Source organism: Xyrauchen texanus, chromosome 2, assembly GCF_025860055.1.
Source record: "Xyrauchen texanus isolate HMW12.3.18 chromosome 2, RBS_HiC_50CHRs, whole genome shotgun sequence".
Lineage (NCBI taxonomy): Eukaryota > Metazoa > Chordata > Actinopteri > Cypriniformes > Catostomidae > Xyrauchen > Xyrauchen texanus.
In genome coordinates this window covers 49356125-49380790 of record NC_068277.1, presented here as the reverse complement: position 1 = coordinate 49380790, position 24666 = coordinate 49356125, and the positions used below count along the sequence as shown (strand labels likewise).

General features: G+C 42.5%; 1 protein-coding gene across 4 annotated transcripts in view; it reads right to left on the bottom strand.

Moving 5' to 3' along the window:
* phka1a (phosphorylase kinase, alpha 1a (muscle)) overlaps nt 1–24666 on the bottom strand; it is a 38805-nt gene that overhangs the window by 9556 nt on the left and 4583 nt on the right. For 3 of the 4 annotated variants that reach the window (XM_052146658.1, XM_052146648.1, XM_052146667.1), the window contains exons 6-23: nt 19392–19474; nt 11415–11495; nt 10429–10527; nt 10150–10296; nt 9987–10040; nt 7066–7188; nt 6565–6660; nt 6280–6387; nt 6057–6135; nt 5790–5924; nt 5432–5541; nt 5050–5194; nt 4768–4846; nt 2461–2621; nt 1260–1430; nt 562–650; nt 273–418; nt 10–163 (exon numbers count right to left, since the gene is read on the bottom strand). In XM_052146658.1, the coding sequence (XP_052002618.1) occupies nt 10–163; nt 273–418; nt 562–650; nt 1260–1430; nt 2461–2621; nt 4768–4846; nt 5050–5194; nt 5432–5541; nt 5790–5924; nt 6057–6135; nt 6280–6387; nt 6565–6660; nt 7066–7188; nt 9987–10040; nt 10150–10296; nt 10429–10527; nt 11415–11495; nt 19392–19474 (2060 nt within the window). The remainder of the gene's footprint in view (nt 1–9; nt 164–272; nt 419–561; nt 651–1259; nt 1431–2460; nt 2622–4767; nt 4847–5049; nt 5195–5431; nt 5542–5789; nt 5925–6056; nt 6136–6279; nt 6388–6564; nt 6661–7065; nt 7189–9986; nt 10041–10149; nt 10297–10428; nt 10528–11414; nt 11496–19391; nt 19475–24666) is intronic. The other variant, XM_052146674.1, reaches the window with a different exon arrangement.

The following is a 24666-nucleotide window of genomic DNA, read 5'->3' as shown; positions in this document are numbered from 1 at the left end:
GATCTTTACCCAGTCCAGTTCCTCCACTTTCTTGCGGAGCATGCCGGAGATCATGCGGATGAGATCCCAGTAACGCAATTCTCCTGCTTTTTCATAGAGCTCAACCAGCAAACTCTTGACAGTGCTGTCTTTCCCATGCACCTGGGTGTCCCAATCCATTCCCCTATAAGAAATCACAATGAATTTAATTGAATAAATGAAAACACAACACAATTAAATTCAATATCACCATCATAAATCCAAGTTATATGATAAGATGACAAGGATCTTACTTGTCTTTGAACAGTATAAAGAGGATGTCTGCCTGGTCATGAAGGCTCTGAGTGTCTTTTAGTAACTGGACCAGACCATTATAGTCAATGCCACCATCAGTGTCCCGTGGCAGGTTACACTGAGAGGCCACAGCCACCTCTGAACCCTACAAAGATTAAGATAGAGAGAAACCTTTAAAAAAATAGCTTTCAATCACCTCTGTTTTGCATTGTTTAAAGATTGCATCCTGTGTGTGTGTGTGTGTGTGTGTGTGTGTGTGTGTGTGTGCGTGTGTGTGTTTATACACACCCGACTGGTCTGTTGTCCAGGAAAGTCTTTCAGATTCAATGCAGGCTGAGGGGAGCGGAAAAGCTTATTGGGAAGATACATGTGCACATCTGAAAAAATGGATGGAGAGCGAATAAATAAATAAATAAATAAATAAATAAATAAATAATCACACAGATGATAATGCACTACCAGTCACAGCTCAACGGATAATTCCTTATTATGACTATTTTCCACATTTTAGAATAATAGTAAAGTCATCAACTATGAAAAACAGAAATTGAATTATGGGATTTATGTACGTAAAACCATAAACTAATCAAAACTTACTGTTAAAATCAAACTTTTTAAACAGTATTGAAGTAGCTCTCATGTATGCTGGTCATTTATTGGCTGCTCTTCTCACACAAGTATCACTCTTATATTTTTTCTTTGTAGGTACAATAAAGGCACACATTATTTGTCTACAAATTAATGTCAAGAATTAAGATTAAGCCTTTAGATCAATAGGTTTTGGTTTTTAAAATCCAAAGGCTGTCCAGTGTTGCTATACACAGGTATTTTGTGTTGCACACACACAACACTGAGTTTCTTTGTGTTTTCATTACAACCAGCACCAGTGTTGTAATAAGGTAAATTATATACTGTATCTCAAACTACCTTTCACCAAATGAGAGTTCAATTTGAGTACAGTAGTGGTTGATATTGGTTCAGCTCACTGTGGATTTGGAGCTCCTTGGCTTTGTTCATAAGAGACACCATCTCACGTGTCTTATTGGCTGCAGCCCTGAAGCGACTAAGTCCTCCTGCATCTGCCTCAACCTTGAGCCCTGGCTGAGGCACCGCTGTAGTTAACAGCTGGTCCAGGTACTGCGATAGGTCATCCGTATCTGAAAAAACAAAGGGTTAAGGGGTTAAACAGAGATATGATGTTGCGGGAGACAGCATGTAGCAAGGAACACTTTATCAAATATGCTTATAAAGCACAAAACTACATTCTTCTAAACAAATTACAGTATGATTTCCAAATTTAAAGCTGAAGTTTGTAATTTCTGCGACACTAGCGCTACTGAATGGAATTGCAAAAATAAACAGCTTTCTGAATATTGCCCTCATGTGCTGTTGTTTAAACTGTAAAGACAGTCTTGCCCTAAACTCACGCCACTGGTTGAGTTACGTTGTTGGGGCGGGTCTAAGCGGGTTGCTCAATACAACCACAGGAAGTTTATAGTGCCACAGAGAGAGAGAGTTTCGAAAATATTTACATATGCATGGCTTACTTATTGTCGTCTCTGCAGAATAAGCTGGGATAGAAGTGCTTTAACACTGAAAAAGTTACATACTTCAGGTTTAAAATCCATTCCGTAGACAATAGTTCAAGCTCGAGAAATCAAACTCCATTTCAAAAATGCTTTCACCCCCAGCCATCCAAACTTCTCATAGAAATAGCCACATACATGAGTAAAATGTGCAACAAACCAATATAAAACAATTCAAGAATCTTTAAATGTGTAAATGACCGAGCATTAAAATCGTCATGGTCATGCAAATCTTGCAATGATGGTAGAGAAAAAAGGTCTGAGATGCCAGAATTAACCAGGAAGGTCAACGTAAAGAGTCAGAGACATACAATTTGTTGGAGGAAAGATTAACACATTACCAGAACTGCAAAATTAGTTCATCAATTGCTCCTTATGATGAACTCAAAAGATCTAAAAAAAATTTAAAAATGTTAAAGCTAAAATATAGCCTAGGAATAAAAATCTATGTAAAAAGGGGAAAACTGATAATGATTCAAAACTGAAGACCAATCTGAGCCATTCAAATCATTACTCTGTATCCCAGATCAGTATATGACCATTTCAGATGTCATCACTCTAATAAAGAAACCCTATTTATCAGAGTATTCTGTCCTCTTACCATCATTGAAGTTCAGATCATGCACAGCACCTGCAAAGTATCCGTCATCAGCATCTTCATTCCAGCCCCTGTTACTGAACCGTGTCTTACCACTATCAAGGAAGCTCAGGTGAGCAAAACAAGAAGTGGTCAGGAACTCTGACAACTTGCCAGTCTGTATCCTAGCAAACATTGAGAGCAGGAAGTAAGAAGAGTTTGTACTTTCATACATAATGTTTGGAAGGATGACCTGATATTTATTTACAGTGGGGTTTAAAAGTTCATAGAGTCCACATTGAATGTATGGTATTCAAAATTAAATATAAACCTGGGGTTAAAAAACGTGAAGGACCTTTAAGAATTGTAACCCTTTAAGCTCGTTGATCACAAGAGTCTTGACCAACACAAAATAGGTATTGTTTTAAAGCTTAGAAACACTCATTTACATTGCATGTGGCATTATTAACAAAACTGAACAAGTGCTTTTAAATTTGCAGACAAATCAGAAGTGTTCCATTTTCATTTATTAAAAAATGTGCACTATACACATTGTAATCTGTAAAAAATCTAACTCAAATAGCATTGAGCCATATGTTGTTGGAAAGCTCTCAAAAAGTAGAATACAACTAGCCTATTTGTTTTACTCACATTGTTTTACTCTTATTACTTGCTTTGACGTAACATAAAATATCACAAAGCATTACTTAGAGGTGGCGATTATCTTTAAAATGAGATTACACACAAAGTAATTGGATGCATAGATCATTAGATAACCCACACAAAGCACAATGTGCACACAGCATCTGGCATCTTGCTATCTGACTACAAACACATTCGATTTCCTGGATCAGATGACATCATCGGAAAAATGTAGCATCATGGAATGCTAAACCAATAAGATTGGGTTCAGATTGCTCCAACAAGTGGTGATAGCCCTCCATATGGACAGAGAGTTATGTGATCAATCACCAATTACATATGGCTACCAGGAGGTGGTGCCAAGTACATGACACTGAGTCAATGATGTCTCAAATGGCACAGAATAACTCATTCTGTGAAATCTCATTACTAAAAATCATGTTTGCATGTTATAAAAACCTTAAGTCATTGTTGTGGTTGCATGTGTAATTTGTTCTTATGTACAATTATTAGGTTTTATTTATTTGGAGACATTTTTGGACAGTAGGATCAATTATTTTGGTATTCCTATAACTTTGTATTGCTTTGTTGTACCACCACAACATTTTATTAAATTTAACAAAACAAAAGCTTTTCAGAGCTACCTTATTTACTACGGAAGAGGATTAGGGCCAAGCAATAATAAAAAAATAAAACCATCTCGAGATTAAAGTCATTATAATGCGAGATTAAACTCGTTACATTTCAAGAAAAAAGTCGAAATACAATCTTGAGAATAAACTCATTAAATATCGAGAATAAAGTCATTATAATGCGAGATTAAAGTTAATGAGTTTTTTCTCGAAACACAACGACTTTATTCTCGATATTTAATGAGTTTATTCTCAAGATTGTATTTCGACTTTTTTCTCGAAATTTAACAAGTTTAATCTCGCATTATAATGACTTTAATCTCGATATTTAATGAGTTTATTCTCAAGATTGTATTTCGACTTTTTTCTCGAAATTTAACAAGTTTAATCTCGCATTATAATGACTTTAATCTCGAGATGGCTTTATTTTTTTTTTATTATTGCTTGGCCCTAATCCTCTTCCGTAATTTACACCCTGAGATATTTCATGTCAAATTTTTTTTCGTCAGAATTGATCAGATATGTATTCATATAGTTAAAAATGTTTTTTAACGTTTTCTTTCAAATTATACCGCAGACTTTTTTTTTTTCTTGTTGTGATACAAGCTGTTCATTTTGGGTATGCCCCTGAAACAGGAAATATTTTAAAACATCCTCAGAGCTTAAATGGTTAAAACAAAGAAACATTGATATTAAATTAATAAAAATGTTTATGATTTCAGACTATTTCTAGGTCACTAATTAAATAAGCATATATGTGACCCTGACATGTTATCTTCTTTGTATGAAAGGTCAGATTTCCTTGCTTCCATTGAAGCACACAAGATGCTCTGTAGAATGCATTCTCAAATTATACTGGGATTACTCAACTTGTGAAATCCGTGCCAGCTCATTAAACCAAAGGGATATTAATGTACATTTTTAACATTTCACATCAATTGTTTTGGTAACAATATAATTTGTAATGAAAAAAACGTATTAAATAAGAAAAACTTCAAATAGACATGTTTACACAAGTGGACTCTTTGAACCCCAATGTACATCCTCATTGTCTGACCTTGCCCCTCCAAAGTACCCATCCTGTAGTTTCTTAAGAGTAGCCAGAACAGCAGGGTCCAAGCCTGTGTGGTCTTCATCTAGAGAGAAAATGGTAAAACATTTTAACATCCCCAAAATTATGTCTCTGGAGCTTCACAAATATCTGACTTGACAGTCTCACTATAAACTCCAAAAATAAACAGTAATTCATAAGACTGAAAGATGTGGAAATGGCTATGGCAAATAATAAGTAGTGATCTGAGATGAGCCTGGCTTATCAAAGGCCCCTGTTTTCACTCACTAAGCATGGTCTGGGAGATTGGAAAGCTGACGGTAGGGCGGCCTGTCATCCTCCAATGCGAGGACAGATAAGAGAGATCAGTGCGTAACATTTCCACTATCATCTTGTTGTCTAGGGCCAGATAGAACTGCTGATGATCTATGAACTGGAAGGACATTGCAAAGCCAAAGAAGTGGAGACAGATAATAGGGAAAAGAAAGGAGAAAAGGTGAAAAAAATGGAAAGCTTTTGAGGAGATTTTTTAAAAGCTGTGAACATCATTCTGGGGCTCATGTCTGCCTCAAAAACTCTCAGATATTTCTTTAACTGCAGCTGGGTGGTAAGTAGTAGACCATGTCAGCCTACAGCTCAAACATGCCTACATCAGCACATTATGAAGAACCTGAGGTGTGAAGGTAAAGATGGTTTTGCGGATGATGTAGAGCTTGGAGGTTCCCAAAACACCAATCCGACGATAAGGTCTGCCAGTCAATCCCAGCCTTTCATTACGCCCTGAGAGAAAAATAAACATGCACATCTTAATTACATAAATTAAAGTAATTATAAGTCAATAGACACTTGCGTCTACTAAGAAAATTATAATTTTCCAACTTCTGACACAATACTGCCCTGTGTTTTGCCCTTGAAAAACAGTATGTGGAACAGAATTGCTAATACCATCATAAAAATCGGTCGATTTTTTTGTATTGTTTCAGCCTAATAGATTAGTAAGCATTACCCAATGGCCTAATGCTACCTACCTAGTCTAGCATAAATGTGGCTGAGAACTCGAGATGGCTGCACTCTGATAGGGTGAATGTCTGCTACTGTCTCCACATCAATCCCATTCTTCACCAGGATTGCCTTAATATCCTCATTCTCAGCAAGGATGGACACTAAACCAAACAAAATACAAAAACATTTCACAGGACAAGACAACTGAATTTTGACAGACAATTTCAACCATGGGAAGCACCATTTGTCTCAAGTAAAAAAATACAACAAAGATTAATAATGCCTAGAAATACCTTGAACAACAACATCAGGTTTAGGGATGGTAGAGAACCTTCGGTTTAGAGGGTCTATCTCTCCAGGAGCCAGGAAACCCTGTAATGGAAATGAAAGTGCATTTCAAAACGAGGCAATTTTGATATACTTTCCACTACTTGGTACACAGTTTTGAAAGAAGAACTATAGCTCTGAAATAGTGAGTGTCAGTGCACATGAATGAATCAAACTTTGACCTCTCACCTCTGCCAATAGGTTGCCAAGGACATAGAGTGACTGGCCCCACTTTAGAGGGCATTTTCCCATTGGGATCCTCTCTACTGAATGAGGATTAACATACTCCTCATCCACCTGAAATTGAGAAGAAAAAAAATCACCAAAGACAAGCAAAAACATATATACTATGTCAAAAGATTTAAGCTACAAAAAGGCAAATCACATCTGAATTTCATAAAAAACATTTTTTTAATGAATGTAGTGACATTTCACTACTGTTTAGATAAAAAAGTCATTGGTTAGTAATCTGACCTTATCAGGAGGAACACTATAAAGTTCAGGCAGCAATCGTATCCCATCTTTTTGTTTGATCATGATACCTTCAAGAGCTTCTCGATACTCCTGCACCTGATGGAACAGAGACAGGGAACTTCAGCTAAAGGTAACATTAATTTTGTTGCAATAGTATTGATGCTAGGTTTTTAACTCTAGGATCTGTATTAGCCCTTGCCATTGAACCTCAGTATTGCATTATTTATTGTATACTAAATCCTTATTCTTAGCCACAAATGTAGGTAATTGCCACTTAAACAACACATGCACACAAAATAGCTTGTGATAAATCAGTTTGATGAGAAGGAATCTTAAATGGAAGTAAATGTGTAGTAGAGGAGAAGAAACAATCAGTTCAATGCCACTCAATGGTTTGTGTGCTACTAATGTTCTAGCCCACCATAAGCTTACCAACATTTTCATATTTCAATCATACTTGAGAAAGACTTGAGAAATTCTAAGCATTTGACTTTCTTTTACCTGCTCGGGACTGTTGATAAAGATGCCGTCCAGAATCAGGTAGGTCCAGAAAAGCGGCCACTCGCATTCAATATTTTCAAAGAGCTTCAGCTCAGCAGATTCATAGTACAGCCTGTTGGGGTCCTATTGAAAAAAGACATCATGTATAAAAAAGTATAGCCAATTCAATGAATTACAGACATAACTAGGAATATAGCTGGAAGCTGCAATTAACAGGGTTCAAGCATTTAAGGGCCTATAAGTACATATGCAACATATATTAATTATTAATTAGACAGTCTGTTAGAACCTAATACATGTACCTTAATTTTCAGAACCATCAGGTTAGGTAGCACAGAGATATGGCATTTTTGTATGATATGGCCTATGACTAGTTCGAAAAAGTAGTTTTTTAAATAATCTCAAATATTTAATGAAATGATTGACACCAATGGTTCTTTAGGCAAAACGGTTCATAGCAAGGAAATCGAACATAAGATATGAATAACTTGTGTCTGTGTGAAAAACTTGAGTATATACAACTATTACACTTATGTAAAATGCGATAACGCCTTCTGGCTGCCTTTTTTTTTTTATTTAGTTTTTTTTTATTTTGTACAGCCCTCTTGGGCCAAGAGACAAATAGGCCTACCACATTTCATTCCAATCAGTCTTTTTTAACCCTGTCTTATAGCTGCTAAAATTTGATTGGTCGATGGTGGCCTTGTTTTTTAAGATACAGTGATTATCTTAATGTAAATAAAAGTTTTTTTTTTTTTTATTTTTAATACATTTTCAAAGATTTAAAACAAACTTCTTTCACGTTGTCATTATGGGGTATTGTTTGTAGAATTGAGGAAAATAATGAATTGAATCCATTTTGGAATAAGGCTGTAACATAACAAAATGTGGAAAAAGTGAAGCGCTGTGAATACTTTCCGGATGCACTGTATGCACAGTCCTCATTGACCTTGGTGGCACTGCATAACATTTTTTCAAGTCGATTGGACCAACCTTCCATTAACCACATTTTTGATTTGTCATGTTATAGCGCCACCAAGAGGTAGGGGTCTGCAATTGTTTTAATTTGTCCTCAGATTGACCTACCACATAAGTGAGATGATTTCATTCTGTTCAAGAGTTTCAAACATTTAAGTAAAAGTGGCCACATGCTTATCTTGAGCCAAGGATTCCAATGATATAAGGCACTTGAGTCTGTGACAAACTGTGTAGGAGTTAAGGCCTTTAAATGAAAATTTGTGCCACAACACGATCAACATTTTTAATCAAAACGATGGTTTCCTCACGTGGCGACAAAGTGAAGCTTTTTTTACGGTTTGTAAAATAAAAATAAAAAATTTGCCAGGCGAAGAAAAGCCCTAACCAATTATATATAAGCTTTAGAACACATGTCAGAAGCCACAGCAACTGGTGGCACTAAAATACAGAAAGCTGTTTTGACCACCAACACCAACAAATGCTGAAGTAACTCGAGGAAGAATTCCTGAACCAGCAGTGAGAATGTGTAGTTCATTTGCATCAAATGCCTTTTATCATATGGGTTCTCTTAACATGTAAATGATATTGCTGCATCACTGCCTTAAATCCCATTTAAAAATTATCTTATGTGGATTATTATCATAATGTATTCCATATTGATGCATTGTTTGGCCTTTGCATTTAATCTTACATGAGTTCTCTTGTATCTCTAATATAATATATATTGTGGCATCTTTGCTTTGTTTCACTTTTTTAATAAACAACGTTATAGGTCTTGAGTGTTTTCTTTGCCAATTATGAATGATAATAATACTATTGCTATGTGCCTTTAAATACCAAAAACAAAATAGCTATTGCTGTGCTATTTTTAATAAACTTTAACAGCCTAGTCTGTCGTTAGCAGTATTAAAGTATCTAATAATGGGTCAGACTGAAGATGGATTTGTTGGGTGAGATCTGTGTTTTATTACTTGCACACAAAATTTAATCACGTTTAATTAGTAACATGCAGGGTTTTGAGCAAATACAACACAAGTAGATGTACATGGCAATAAGATACAGTCAAACATTTGTTTTAAACATTAGTCATTATGAATGTGCATGACGCAGTGATTTTAAATAAATGCACTTAACATAAGTATATACAGTATGCGTGACAGTGGAATATCATTAATAATGTTCCAAATGATAATGAAATTGATTTTTTCTGATCACTCCTCACACTGCGAGTACACGATAATACTGTCAGTCAACTAGTCGAGCAATGAACTGAAGTTTGTGAAGTGTCTCGATAGTTTTCTTTCTCATTGATCAAATCAACAACACACTTGTCATCACTGGTGCTACTTGTAGAGAAATCGGTTAATTTTTTCAATCTGCTCTCTATAGAATAGTTTTCTTTTCTTGTTTGTTTTGCAAATTTGTCAAGTGGTTATTTCTTCTCACCCGGTGATGGGCTGAGAGCAGACCAGCTCAAAGGTGTGTTGAGCCATCTACCATACTAGGGTAAAATTGCTTCTTGATTAGCGCCATCATGTGCAAAGGCCTTTATGGCACAAAACGTGTTTGCCTTAGTTATAGCAACCCTAATAGGCCGATCGGGGCGAGTCCTTGCACTAGGTTATTGAGCAATAGTACTATTTCCCACCAAGTTTTATGTCTCTAGGCCTCCATGATCAGTTTTAACAGAGAATAATAATACAAGTGAAACCCTACAATTTCAATACGGATTCAGCACTCTGTGCTTGAACCCCTAAATACTGTATATAACAGTCACATATCCACATATTTAAAATCTTACGATAATTTTTCATATTAACAATAATGTATTTTTCTAGTACAATAAGCGACCCGAATGTAATTGAAGCATTGCATAGTGAGTCAATTGACTGTATGTGCATTGTATGTGCATATATTCATATATGTGCATTGGATGTACCGACCTCTTTAGGAGTTTTGTGGCCATCTCTTAGGAAACGACAACAGCCATATCTTCCCTGTAAATGACAAACAAGCAAAGGAAACACAAGCAGAAACACAAATTTGTGGGACAGACCAACAGGATTGAGGTTTAAAAACCTTCTAGTGTTGCATAAAAGTTCTGACCTGGAGTTTAGAGATGATTTCCTCCTTAGTAATGTTTACTAACTCAATGTCTTCCACAGCAAAGGCTGGATAAGAAATGATGGACAGCAGCCCAGCATCCACCTCTTTAGATGTTGAGGCTCTAGGCAACATGGAGCTCAGAACAGACTAATAGGAAAATGCAGAGAATAACAAATTGTGGTAGAGACATTGCAAGATTTGGTACATAAAATCTAATAGCCCCCCACCCCCAAATAAAAAGCATAGCATAGGACACCATTAGTACTTATATGGCTTTACCTGACAGTGCTGGATGTCATCTGCCAAGGCATGAACCACAGAACCTGGCCCCCCTTTGGCCCCAAATAAATTCAAGTCATCTAGGGCTTCAAGTGCTGCCTGCAGTTACAAAGAGTCTATTCAGGGGCAATTATTGTGTTCTAGTAAGGATCTTATTTTTTTTAATTCATAATAAAGAAAATATTTATTCTGTGCCGTGTGCACCTAAATCCTGGCCAAAGAGTACAAATAAGGCACAGTCTACTCAGCCGGAGATAACTTATCACCAAGCAGGGGTATTACAACCATTATAACAATCAGTTGTAGGTGAAAAAGACTGTTTTCAGTTGCATCAGCACTAGACTGAACACAAATTTAGAATGTGTCCCTCGCCCCTTACACACACACACACTTTTCAGATAATTCCTAAACCAAATCCTAAGATAATTCAGGGTTGCAGGAATTACATTTTCATTTCCCATTTTTCTAATTCAATTGTTAGATTAATAAGGATTTGATCACCATTGTCAGTAAACTGCAGTCAAGTCTTTGTCATCGAATCAAAATGAGTTTAAAAGGACAATTTTATATCCTTAGACTGGTACTCAGTCTTCTGTGACAGGGAAAGAACATCCAGCACATTCCTCTGTAAGCTAAATGTCACAAGAGGAACAAATAGACTTGACATATGTTGGCAGGGAAAATGGGCAAGGAGCATTGATACCAGTGAGACCATACTGAGTTTACATTAGGTCATGTGTATCAGAGAGCTTCATAGGGCGTTTTCACAAGAGCAAGGCGTGAACCCCTGTCATGGCAGTCTGAGAATTCTCAGCTGCACAGAGCAGGGGATTGATGCAGTATGTGTAACTGACTTGAGTGTGAGAGAGAGAGAGAGAGAGAGAGAGAGAGAGAGAGAGAGAGAGAGAGAGAGAGAGAGACTGACATACTGTACATAAGGATATTTGATATACTTCCATTTTTTTCCTTTGATTTGGCAGACTCACTTTAGCCATGCCGATGGAGCTAGCATTGAGCTCGGGGATCCCCTGATTGGTTTTGTCTCCTCTCTCCCACATCCCATAATCCTGAACAATCATGGAAAAAAACATCAGGTACCGATATACACTCACCGACCACTTTATTAGGTACACCTGTACACCTACTTATTCATACAATTATTTAATCAGCCAATTGTTTGGCAGCAGATACAGGTCAGGAGCTTCAGTTAATATCAACCATCATAATGGGGGAAAATGCGATCTCAGTGATTTGGAGCATGGCATGATTGCTGGTGCCAGACAAGCTGGTTTAAGTATTTCTGTAACTGCTGATCTCCTGGGATTTTCAAACAAACAGTCTCTAGAGTTTACTCAAAATGTTCACAAAACCTCCAGTGAGTGGCAGTTCTGCAGATGGAAATGCCTTGTTGATGAGAGAGAGAGAGAGAGAGAGAGATAGAGAGAGATCAACAGAGAATGGCCAGACTGGTTTGAGCTGACAAAAAGGCTACACTAACTCACTCAATAATCACACTGTACAATTGTAATGAGTAGAATAGCATCTCAGAATGCACAACACGTCCAACCTTGAGGCGAATGGGCAACGACAGCAGAAGACCACGTCAGATTTTACTTCTGTTAGCAAAGAACAGTAAGGCTGCAGTGGGCACAGGCTCACCAATACAGTAAAACAATGGAAAAACATCGCCTGGTCTGATGAATCTTGATTTCTGCTGAGGTGCGCAGATGGTAGGCCCACTGCAGCCTCAGTTCCCTCTCGAGAGGTCTCTCCTATTGCGTAAGTAGCTTACGCTATGGGAAAACTCCGTTCTCGAGAAATATTGAAGTCTTTATGTAAAATGCATTGCAGCTGCACAGCAGACAGCAATGAGCGAGGCAGCTCGGTCATTGGCTGTGCTGCGGCAACTTGCTCGAACCAATGACGGGGCGACTCTGAACGCGCGACCAATGAGCGCTTCACGCCACAGGCTCAGAGCCCGCCAAGATTAGCGTGGCTAAGGCTATATATTAGGCTCCCATCATGAGAGTTCTTTAGATTTAATCTCCTTCAGCGAAGACCTTCTCTTCGCTGGATCCTCCGGATTGTTGGAGTCTTTTCGCCGCCGTTGACAAGCCTACAGCAGGACTGCTAAGAGGACGCCGGCGCCTTCAGCCGCTTCGAAGCCTTCTGCTACGCCATCCGGCGCAGATCACTGATATCCTTTTTACTTACAAGTGTTCACCTCTGCGACGCTTTTGATTTAAGTAAAGAGCAATTTTCGAGGCGTTGTTCCAAATGCCTTTAACCTGCGCCTCGTGCAGAGGCCCTCTTCCTGACTGGGACCGCCACGCTATCTGCACTCGCTGCCTGGGACCTGACCACGCAGAAGCTGCTCTCATTCAGGGCGGATGCCCCAATGTGACTCCTGGGCCTCGCCGAAGCTGCGCTGCCGCTTTGCCGCCGCCGCAGAACGAGCCTGCTTCCACCGTGCTGCCGCCTCCTCCGCTCGAGCCGCAAGAAGAAAAAGTGCCGCTCACAGAGGCTGCCAGAGCATGTGGAATTCAGTGACGCCACGCCGGGCCAGTCCCCGCGTGCTTCACCACTACCCAAGATCTCCCCGCCGCCAGTCCATTTCACGCAGGCGGACCAGCACCCTCCAACAGAGCGGTGGGTCTCGTCTCGCTCGGGCGCCAGGGGACGACGGTGAAAAGGATGACAGCCTTTCTATTGACGCTGCATCCGACGACTGGCCGGGCTCGCCTTCGACCCCGCGCCGTCGACATTAGCGGACACGCAGCACGGGCACCAGCATGGACTCTGAGATCGTCCGCGATCCTGTCCAAAGCCGTGGAAGACCTCGGGCTCGACTGGTCTTCTCCGAAGAACCCGCCCGCAGCCGGCTGGACGAGTGGTTCCTGCAGGGCGCCGGCAGGCCCCCGACAGAGACCCTCCCTTTCTTCCCCGAGTTCACGACGTAACTCACAAAGTCATGGAAAGCCCCGCGACTCTGCTCGCCTGAAGCCTTCTTTCTCTTCCTCGCCTCCTCGGTGGACGGCGCGAGAGAAAGAGGCTACGAGGGAACCTCGCCTCGAGGAGGCTGTGGCCAACCATCTGTGCCCACCCTCCACCGCTGGATGGAAAGCCAAAGCTTCTCATCCCTCGAAGCCCTGCCGATCTACCTCAGCTCTCGCCGGCACGCATACGCCGCGCCGGCCAAGCTGCGTCAGCGCTCATTCCATGGCTGTTCTACAAGTTTATCAGGCCAAACTTCTCCGCACCATGGACGAGTCGGACCTGAACCTGAGGCTTTCAGGACCTGCGCAGCGCCACTGACGTAGCCCTGCGAGCCACAAAGGCCACCGCCCAATCCATCGGCCGGGCCATGGCTAACCTGACTGTCCTTGAGCGCCATCTGTGGCTGACGCTAACAGAGATGAAGGATGCGGATAAGGCGCCATTTCTTGACGCTCTATCGCCCAAGCCGCCTGTTCGGACCGGGCGGTAAAAGAGTTTGCTGAACGCTTCACTGAAGCTCGGAAGGATTCGCAGGCTATGCGCCACTTCCTGCCCAAGCGCTCCAGCTCGCCTCAGAGCCGCCAGAGACCGCCTCAGCAGCAGCAGCGAGCCAGGGCGGCGCCTCCGCCTCCCAGCCAAAGAGCAGACCTGAAACGGACGCCGACGCCGCCGCATTCCGCTAACCGAAGCGAAGCCGCCTGAGCAACGGGTCCTCGGCCCAAGATCGTGCTGAACCCGAGCCTCGTGAAGTCTTCCTAGCAATAGGAAGAAAAGAGAGAGTGCGTGTCTCGCAAAGCCGGACCACTCTCTCTAAAACGTGTGAAACATTACCCAGTCCCCTTACAGGCGGCTGGAAATGTCTGTACAGCAGTCAATGGGCCAGTTACAGAACTCGCTCACCTGCAATCAAACGCCGTTTTAACGGCAACACACAGAAATCACAAAAAGAGTCATTTTCTGCCTGTGTCACTAAGGGGTCACGTGTCCACACTAAAGTGCGCATTCCCACGTATCAATACTGTCCAAACAGTGCCGAATACTTCCCCAGCTCCAGCAGGATGCACCATATATGTAGATTGTGTTCCTATTGTCATGTATGCACCACTACATGCAAGCACTGTTCCCACAGTTATAAACACTTCCCCAGTAAAAGCGGGAAATATTATAAAGGTAGCGCGCATGCCTGCTGTCCTCCATGCACCCCTACACACAAACACTGTATGCATAGCCAAAACAGCTATGCATACAGCGAGCGGGAGGCTTTATGAAAGTGGCGCACATGCCTACTACGGTATATGCACCCCCACCCATAAGCACTGCCCATACAGTTTCAAACAGTTCTCTGTCTCATGCCGCAAGCATCACAGATGCGACGCGCAGGAAGCTTTATGACAGTGGCGCGTGCCTATTACGATGTATGCACCCCCACCCGAAAACACTGTCCATACAGTTTCAAACATTTCTCCAGCTCATGCTGCGAGCATTTCGGAGATAGCTCGCGTGCCTGTAATCTCACACGCACCCCTGCACTCGGCACTCAACAAGGCTGCTCAGCTGCCAGCGCTCTGACAGCTGTAAGCTCAGTGTTAGCACAAGGCAATTTGCCGGTGGGGCCCATACGCCACTGCGACACGCTCCCAGCCAGCATTCAGCCCATATCTGTGCGAGCAAAAGCCTGGGAAAAAATCCCGACATGCCGAAATGGGTTTTGAATAAAACACGGTTACTCGCTTCAATTCGCCAGAGACCACCCCGCTTTTCAGCGGTGATCGAGACGAAAGTGAGGAGAGATTTGTCACATGTTCTACGCACCGAGGTGCTCAAACTAATAGAGAAGGGCTTATAGAAACTGTTCCTCCCTCTATGAGCGCAGGCAGGTTTTTACAGCCGCTATTTTCTCCTCCGAAAAGGACGGTGGCCTCCGCCCCATCCTAGATCTCAGACATCTGAACAAAGCTTTAATGATTCAGCTCGTTCAGAATTTTAACGACCAAACATATCCTCGCGCAAGTTCGCCCGGGATTGGTTTCTATCAGTGGATTTGAAAGACACTTACATTCACATTCGATAGCGCTCATCACAGGCCTTTTCTGAGATTCGCTGAGGGACAGTCATACCAGTACACAGTACTACCATTCGCCTATCATTGGCCCCCGTACATTCACGTAAACGTATGGACGCAGCACTTTCCCCGAGACAGCGGGAGTGCGAATACTGAATTACCTTGACGATTGGCTAATCATAGCACAATCAGAGAGTCAGTTAACGACGCACAGATCTTGGATTATCAGCCATCTAGAATGCCTGGGTCTGAGAATCAATTTTGCAAAGAGCGTGCTATCCCCAGCCAGAATATCTCCTTTCTGGGAATAGTGCTAGACTCAGTGCAGATGATGGCGCCTCTCATCAGAGCGCGCTCTCTATTCGACGCCTTGCAACATCATTCAGACCGGTACGCTCGCCAAACAATTTCAAAGGATACTCGGTCTCATGGCCTCGGCATCAGCTGTACTCCAGCTAGGATTGTTGCACATGCGTCCTCTCCAACGCTGGCTCAAGAGCCGTGTCCCCACTCACGCGTGGCGCTCGGGCCACTTTTTAATCAGAGCAAATCACGGCTGTATAAAAGCCCAGACGCCCTGGAAAGCCGTCGACTGGTATCGAACCGGCGTGAGTCTGGGCGTGAACACACGGAGAAAAATGATCACGACAGATGCCTCCAAAATAGGATGGGGGGCCCTTTACGAGGGCAGGCCTGTCTCCGGCTTTTGGTCAAACCCGAAAAGCTCCTACATATAAACTGTCTGGAAATGAAAGCGGTCGCCTTGGCTCTCAGAGCCCTGCTTCCGTACCTGAAAACGTAACACGCCCTGGTCCGAACGGACAACATGACGGTAGTATCGTGATATAAATCGCCAGGGTGGACTCAGGTCGAGCTCCCTGCACTCTATGGCCAGGAGCTCATCTCATGGTCACAGCACCACTTACGCCGCTGAGAGCAGCGCATGTGCCAGGCGTCCTGAACCAGGGAGCGGACATGCTGTCCAGAGACAAGGTTCTCCCAGGAGAATGGTCTCTCCACCCCTGACGGTTCAGTGGTTATGGCAAACCTTTGGCAAGGCGGAGGTCGACCTCTTCACCTCCAGGGAAAATGCGCACTGCCCCTTTTCTTCTCAAAGAGCACGGACGCTGCCGCCCAAGTCTGGCAGAGCCGGCCCTTGTATGCTTTTCCCCCGATCGCGATGCTACCTCAGGTCATCAGTCGGATCAGGGAAGTGAAATGTGCAGTGCTCCTGGTAGCCCCTCTCTGGAAAAACCAGATGTGGTTTCCAGAACTGATGCAGATGATGCAATCTGCCCCATGGCCGATTCCGCTGAGGCTAGACCTCCTCAGGCAGGCCAACGGGATGATCATCCCCGCCCCGATCTGTGGGCCCTTCATGCATGGCCCCTCAACGGGTTCCCGAGAACCTCCCCAGTGGAGTTTTGAGAACCATCACGGGAGGCGCGAGCGCGCCCTCTACGAGACGCTTATATGCCCAAAAGTGGAAAGTGTTCAGTGACTGGTGTGATACCAAGAGCTTGAACCCCATATCGTGCGAGATACCAAGTGTACTCGCCTTTTTGCAAGAGCTGCTGGAGGCGGGCCGCACACCCTCCACGCTCAAAGTCTATGTGGCTGCCATAGCGGCGTCACACAATCCTGATAAAGGACGTTCATTAGGGAAAAACAACCTAATCATTCGTTTCCTAAGAGGCGCTAGGAGGATGAACCCCCCTCGCCGCCGATCTGGGACCTGGCTACGGTCCTGGACGCACTCAAGAGTGCCCCGTTCGAACCTCTCCGAACCGTGCACCTTAAACAGCTCTTGCTCAAAACTGCGCTCTTGCTGGCGCTCGCCTCAATCAAGAGAGTGGGCTGACCTGCAGCGCTGTCATCAAGCTGCTTGCCTGGAATTTGGACCTAACGACTGCAGAGTTGTCCTTAGGCCAAAGCACGGGTATATTCCTAAAGTGCTCTCCACACCCTTCAGAGTACAGGTGATATCTCTGGCAGCCTATCGTCCCCAGCGACGCTAATTTACTCTGCCCGGTCAGGGCGCCCAGAGTATATTTGGAACGTTCTGCCCCGTTCAGACAGAAGGAACAATTATTTGTATGCTTTGGTGGCCGCACTAAAGGTCTCGCAGTTTCAAAGCAAAGAATATCGCGCTGGATAGTGGATGCTATAGCGCTGGCTTATGAAGCCAAGGGCCTTCAATGCCCCTTAGGCATCAGAGCTCACTCTACGAGGAGCATGGCCTCCTCGCGGGCGTGGTCGAGTGGGATACCCATTGAAGATATTTGTGCGGCGGCAGGCTGGGCCTCGCCTTCGACATTTATCAGGTTTTATAACCTACAGGTCCCCTCATTGCATTCCAACATTCTATCAGCCTGACTGTAGAATGGACTGGAGTATGTATATGCTGAGCATTATCTCCTACCTTATAGGTCCATCTCTGACTGACTTAGAGGATTTTTTATGCATATCAATACATAGAAAAATCAGTACATAAGTTATGTGCTTGTGTTTTTACAATGAGCCTCCACCATGGACCTCCTTGGGGCAAAGGCGCTCTGTATTTTCCCATTATATAGCTCGCCGTTGGCCGGCTTGTTGGATAATCACTTTGCTTTAAGGCTCAGGCATCCGCCTCTGGCTTTATAGAGCGAAGTCAGCACGCACAGCGTTTTGCATGGTGTTCCCATAGCGTAAGCTACTTACGCAATAGGAGAGACCTCTCGAGAGGGAACGACTCGGTTACTAACGTAACCTCGGTTCCCTGAGAGGAGGGAACGAGTATTGCGTAAGCTGCCGTGCTTGTGCTTGGTCAGTCGCTTCAGTCGATTGAACCTAAAGAACTCTCATGACGGGGCGCCTAATATATAGCCTTAGCCACGCTAATCTTGGCGGGCTCTGAGCGCGCGGGCGTGAAGCGCGCTCATTGGTCGCGAGTTCAGAGTCGCCCCGTCATTGGTTCGAACAAGTTGCCGCAGCACAGCCAATGACCGAGCTGCCTCGCTCATTGCTGTCTGCTGTGCAGCTGCAATGCGTTTTACATAAAGACTTATTAATATTTCTCGAGAAACTGAGTTTTCCCATAGCATAAGCTACTTACGCAATACTCGTTCCCTCCTCTCAGGGAACCGAGGTTACGTTAGTAACCGAGTCGTTTTCTGTCCTTGGCTGACAGAAGTGGAACCGGATGGGGTCTTCAGCTGTTTGACTTCAAAGCTCGATGTGTTGTGCATTCTGAGATGATATTCTGCTAACTAGAATTGTAAAAAGTGGTTATTAGAGATACCGTAGATTTTGAATCTCCTCTGTCAGCTCGAAGTGGTCTGGCCATTCTCCGTTGACTTCTCTTAACTCTAGCCAATCTGGCACTAACAACCATGCTGCTTTCGAAATCAGTGAGATCACATTTTTCCCCAATTCTGATGGTTAACTGAAGCTCCTGACCCATATCTGCATGACTTTACATTAACATTGCACTGTTGTCACATGATTGGCTGATTAGATAAATTGCATGAATAAGTAGGTGTACCTAGTAGTGGTTGGCAAGTTTATAACCTATAGTATATAGTTCAACCAAAACTGTTAAGTCTTTCATTGTTTACTTAATCTCAAGTTGTTCAAACTTACTTTCTTCCATGGAACACCGAATGACACGTTAGGGGAATGTTAGTCTCAGTCACCATTCACATACATTACATCCTTTTTCCATACAAAGAATGTGAAGGTGATTGATGCATTCCTTTTTTATTTCATTTTGTGTTCCACACAAGAAAGCAAGTCGAGTTAGGAGGTTCAAATAATATGAGAGTGAGGACTGAATCTTTATTTTGAGGTGAATTAACAGACAAACTAAAATGAACTTGCATTGTGTTTTGAGAAGAAAATGTGTACATAGTGTCAAACTTACAGCCACTTTGTACGCAGCTTCAACGTAAAACATCAGATTCTGGACCACATCCACTTCATCCTGAGTGTACACAATGTGAAGCCCTAAAAGGACAAAACACTTACTATAGTAAACAAGCTCAGATTCTAAACAACTATACACTGTGGCCAATCAGAATCCAAGATCTCTCCTGGGAAAATATTTCAGCCACATACATACATATACATTTTCGTTTGAAAACAAATTAATTTTGCCAAGTTTATGCCTCTTATCCACATTGGAACATTTTCTTTCACTGAAATGGAGACTTTCAAAAAAAAAATAATCCATAGACCTGCATACTAGGGATGCACCGATCCCATACCTGGATCGGTATCGGTTCCTATACTGGCAGATTTAACCAGATCGGGAATCAGCCCAACGAGCCTGTTCGAAATAGTCATGGTCGTTACTATCAAGCTCCAAACATGACACAAAAGAATCATGAAAGCAACATTAAAGTAGTCCATATGACTCAAGCATTTTATTTTAAGTCTCTTAAACACATCGGACAGCTTTGTGAATCGTAAAATGCTGTGTTAAGCTGCGTTCACACTGCCAGCGTCACGCAGCTACAAAACGACCACATCTCATTCATTTTCAACGAGAGCGGGCGACTTCCGGCAACACAAGAGACGGCAACCATTGGCGACCGAATGTGGGCGTATCCAGCGATGCAACAAAGTTGAGAAATGTTTAACTTTAGGCAAATGAAGAGTGACTTTCGGGAGCGACAGCCAATACAACAGAAGATGGTAGAGCTCACGTGATCCTAATATTTCAATAATAATATTAATTGTAAAGAAACAGTGCCGTTTAAACTCTCCATACACACTACTAGTGATCTAACCGCCAGTGACTGGCAACATGCAGCGACGAAGTCACTGGCAGTGTGAACGCAGCTTAAAATAATTAAATATATGCTGTCGTCTGCATGCGCAGTGCCCTTCACTGAATTAGTGTTGCTCCACTGTCAGAAAAACTCCATCTCAGATGTAGATGCTCAATACTTTGGTTCATTTATAAAATGCATTGAGACAAGAAACGGCTGAGCAATTCACCAAATTTTGAACACACAAATACTCAATCTTCCTTGATTGTTCCACCAAAGTAAAAGGATGAGGGTTTCAAAGTAAGTCGCCATGAAATGGAAATTGTATTGTGACATATTTCCGAGTGAAAAAAAATTTCAGTCCACCATTAAAATTGTAATACAACATCTTGTTGTATCAGCTCACAATTTCTACTGTATGATATTAGCTTTAATAAGAGAATTGTGATTAATTTTCTTATTGGAGTAATATTATTCTCATGGCTTATTGACAATAAAATTACACATATAGGTATAGCTTTGAAGCGAAATCTTTTAGAAACAGGGATGAGATTATTTATCAAAATATACCACAGTCAAAATATCTTTAAAAGGGAAACATGAATAATTAATCATAACTTGTTATAATTAATTATGAACATTTGGATTGGTTAATAGAATCAACTTGAGGTAGCTGAATTAACATTACAATCAATTTATCTTTTCATCCAGCGAACACTCAGTATTGATTGTCTATCAATTCTCAGAAAGGATATTTTTGTGGCCACACAAAAATAACTCTTTCTTAGCATAGAGTTGAGATCGAATCGTTAAATTTACATTGATTTACAAACAGACCAGAATCAACTCGCAAATATTTACACAAAAGTTTATTTAACTAAAATACGAACACACAACTAATCTAAACAAAAACATACACACACAAAATCACTCATACATGGGAAAGGGAAAACAGAACAGAATAGGGGAAATGCAGTTATGAAAAGAGTCATTTTTGACCATCTGAGAGGACCATCGAGTTCTTAATTTAAAAAAGCACCTTTTTGTTACAAAGGGGTTTACCTCTTCTACTAAACTATGTTCAGTTAGTTACTGGTACAATAATTGCATTGCCTTGGCTGTTAAGAGAGCGCCCGGATGCAGTCACAGGAGAAAGACTTGATGGTTTCTCGATTCGATGGTGTTGAAGTTGCAACCAATTACTTCCGCTTTGAATGAAGAAATTATGATGAAATATGGTGTTCATTGACTCCATGGTTGAGGTAGTTGCCCATGGCTTGAGGTGTTGAGGCCTGTCGGCCTGCCACCTCGTGGTCAGCACGACCAGCAGCAGAGGGACAGGGGAAAGAGCTAGGGGAAGAGAGAGAGTAAGAGGCGGGTCGTATCTTTTAACTTCTGCTGGAGGTCCCTCCTCTAGAGTCTGGCTTGACCAATGAGAAAGGTGCAATTTCCAAGAGGGAAATGTTCCTTTGTTTGGAAGCTGACTCATTTGCATGATTGGGGTTAGTTTAAGCCCCTTTATGCTCTGATTAATATAGCAAGCATACAATGCATGCTCTCCAAATTATATATATATATATATATATATATATATACACATATACACACACACACACACACACACACAACATTGTGCAGGATATCACACAAGGATTAATTTGGTAGGAAACATGATACTAAATAATTTTACATTAGCTGGTAGTCCTGTCATAAGTCATGCATAAAACAATATACAGTACAAAATAACGCTTTACAAGACAGTAATGATCCTATACACAACGTCCTGGGGATATACACTGACCTAAAGGATTACTAGGAACACCATACTAATACTGTGTTTGACCCCCTTTCGCCTTCAGAACTGCCTTAATTCTACGTGGCATTGATTCAACAAGGTGCTGAAAGCATTCTTTAGAAATGTTGGCCCATATTGATAGGATAGCATCTTGCAGTTGATGGAGATTTGTGGGTTGCACATCCAGGGCACGAAGCTCCCGTTCCACCACATCTCAAAGATGCTCTATTGGGTTGAGATCTGGTGACTGTGGGGGCCATTTTAGTACAGTGAACTCATTGTCATGTTCAATAAACCAATTTGAAATGATTCGAGCTTTGTGACATGGTGCATTATCCTGCTGGAAGTAGCCATCAGAGGATGGGTACATGGTGGCCATAAAGGGATGGACATGGTCAGAAACAATGCTCAGGTAGGCCGTGGCATTTAAACGATGCCCAGTTGGCACTAAGGGGCCTAAAGTATGCCAAGAAAACATCCCCCACACCATTACACCACCACCAGCAGCCTGCACAGTGGTAACAAGGCATGATGGATCCAGGTTCTCATTCTGTTTACGCCAAATTCTGACTCTACCATCTGAATGTCTCAACAGAAATCGAGACTCAGGCAACATTTTTCCAGTTTTCAACTGTCCAATTTTGGTGAGCTCTTGCAAATTGTAGCCTCTTTTTCCTATTTGTAGTGGAGATGAGTGGTACCCGGTGGGGTCTTCTGCTGTTGTAGCCCATCCGCCTCAAGGTTGTGCGTGTTGTGGCTTCACAAATGCTTTGCTGCATACTTCAGTTGTAACGAGTGGTTATTTCAGGCAAAGTTGCTCTTCTATCAGCTTGAATCAGTCGGCCCATTCTCCTCTGACCTCTAGCATCAACAAGGCATTTTCGCCCACAGGACTGCCGCATACTGGATGTTTTTCCCTTTTCACACCATTCTTTGTAATCCCTAGAAATGGTTGTGCGTGAAAATCCCAGCAACTGAGCAGATTGTGAAATACTCAGACTGGCCCGTCTGGCACCAACAACCTTTCTTTCCCATTCTGACATTCAGTTTGGAGTTCAGGAGATTGTCTTGACCAGGACAACACCCCTAAATGCATTGAAGCAACTGCCATGTGATTGGTTGATTAGATAATTGCATTAAGGAGAAATTGAACAAGTGTTCCTAATAATCCTTTAGGTGAGTGTACATGTGACATTATAGACAGTTTGTCTATAATTTAATGAAGAAAAGTCTGTCGTTCTGGGCTTTGAGTCCATTTCTTATGGGGGAAAGGAGTTAATCAATCTTTCTAAATTTTTTCTCAAGCATGCAGCTTACTTCCCCCCTTGGAATGTCAATGGGGGTCCACTCTTTGCTGGTCCAGTGGCAGCACAGACAGTGTAAAGGCTTGATAATGATCAGTGGGGGAGCAGACATAACGTCGGCTTGGACCTACTTGGACCTTTGCTTGTTACAGTCTTGAGACATCTGTTGGCTTATTAATTAAATAATTAATAATTGTGTGTCTGATTGGTCCAGATGATACACTCACTTGGCCTGCCCATTGGTCTGGGGATGAAATCCAGAGGACAAACTTAGTCACACCCAGTTGTCGACAGAAATCTGTCCAAAACATAGAGACAAACTGGGGTCCCCTGTCAGAAACCACATCCATCGGGAGGCTATGAATGTGAAAGATGTGATCAATGTCAGTAGCCGCTGTCTCCCCCGCTGAAGGTAATTTGGGAAGGGGAATAAAATGGGCCATCTTCGAGAACCGGTCCACCATAGTCAAAATGACTGTATTGCCATTGGACAGGGGTAAGCCGGTAACAAAATCCAAGGCAATGTGGAACCAGGATCTCGAAGGGACCGGCAGCAGCAGAAGGAGTCCTGCGGGGGGCCGACTGGAAGTCTTAGCACAAGCACACACCGGAAAGAACACAATAAACTGCCAAACATCCTGCATTAGTGTGAGCCACCAGAACCGCTGATTAACTAATACCTAACTGTATGCAGCCCCAGGGTGACAGGAGAGATCACCCGAATAACCCCACTGGAGGACGTTTGTCCAGACCAATTCAGAAACAAATATCAGAGTAACGAGTGACTTCGCTGGACATTCCGTGGGAATAGAAACATTATGCAAGGATGAGCGACTTTAGACTAAACTTCCCAAGACACCACTGGTACCACCACATTAGATGGAAGAAAGGTATCTGGAGAAATCCATGTACTCTCTCTTTCAATAGAGCAGGACAATGTGTCAGGCTTGCTGTTCTTATGAGATGGAAAAATTGAATAGTCCAAAAAAAAAAAGTGCCCAATGTGCCCATCAAGAATTTAGGCATTTGGCAGTTCTTATGATTGGTCCAACCTAAAAGGTGACCCCCGACCCTTCCAACCAGTGTCAACAGTCACCCAAGGCCAACATGACAACCAGCAATACTCTGTTGTCGACTTCTGGGACAAAATATCCCCAATGATGAACTCTGATGTGTCAATCTCCACCACAAACTGGCGAGACGGATCAGGGTTAATAAGAATGGGAGCTGAAATAAAGCAGCTTTTAAGTCTTTGAAACACAGCCCAAGCCTGCGGAGACCAAACGAAATGCATTTTGGTGGAGGTTAAACTTGTCAGAGGTGCAG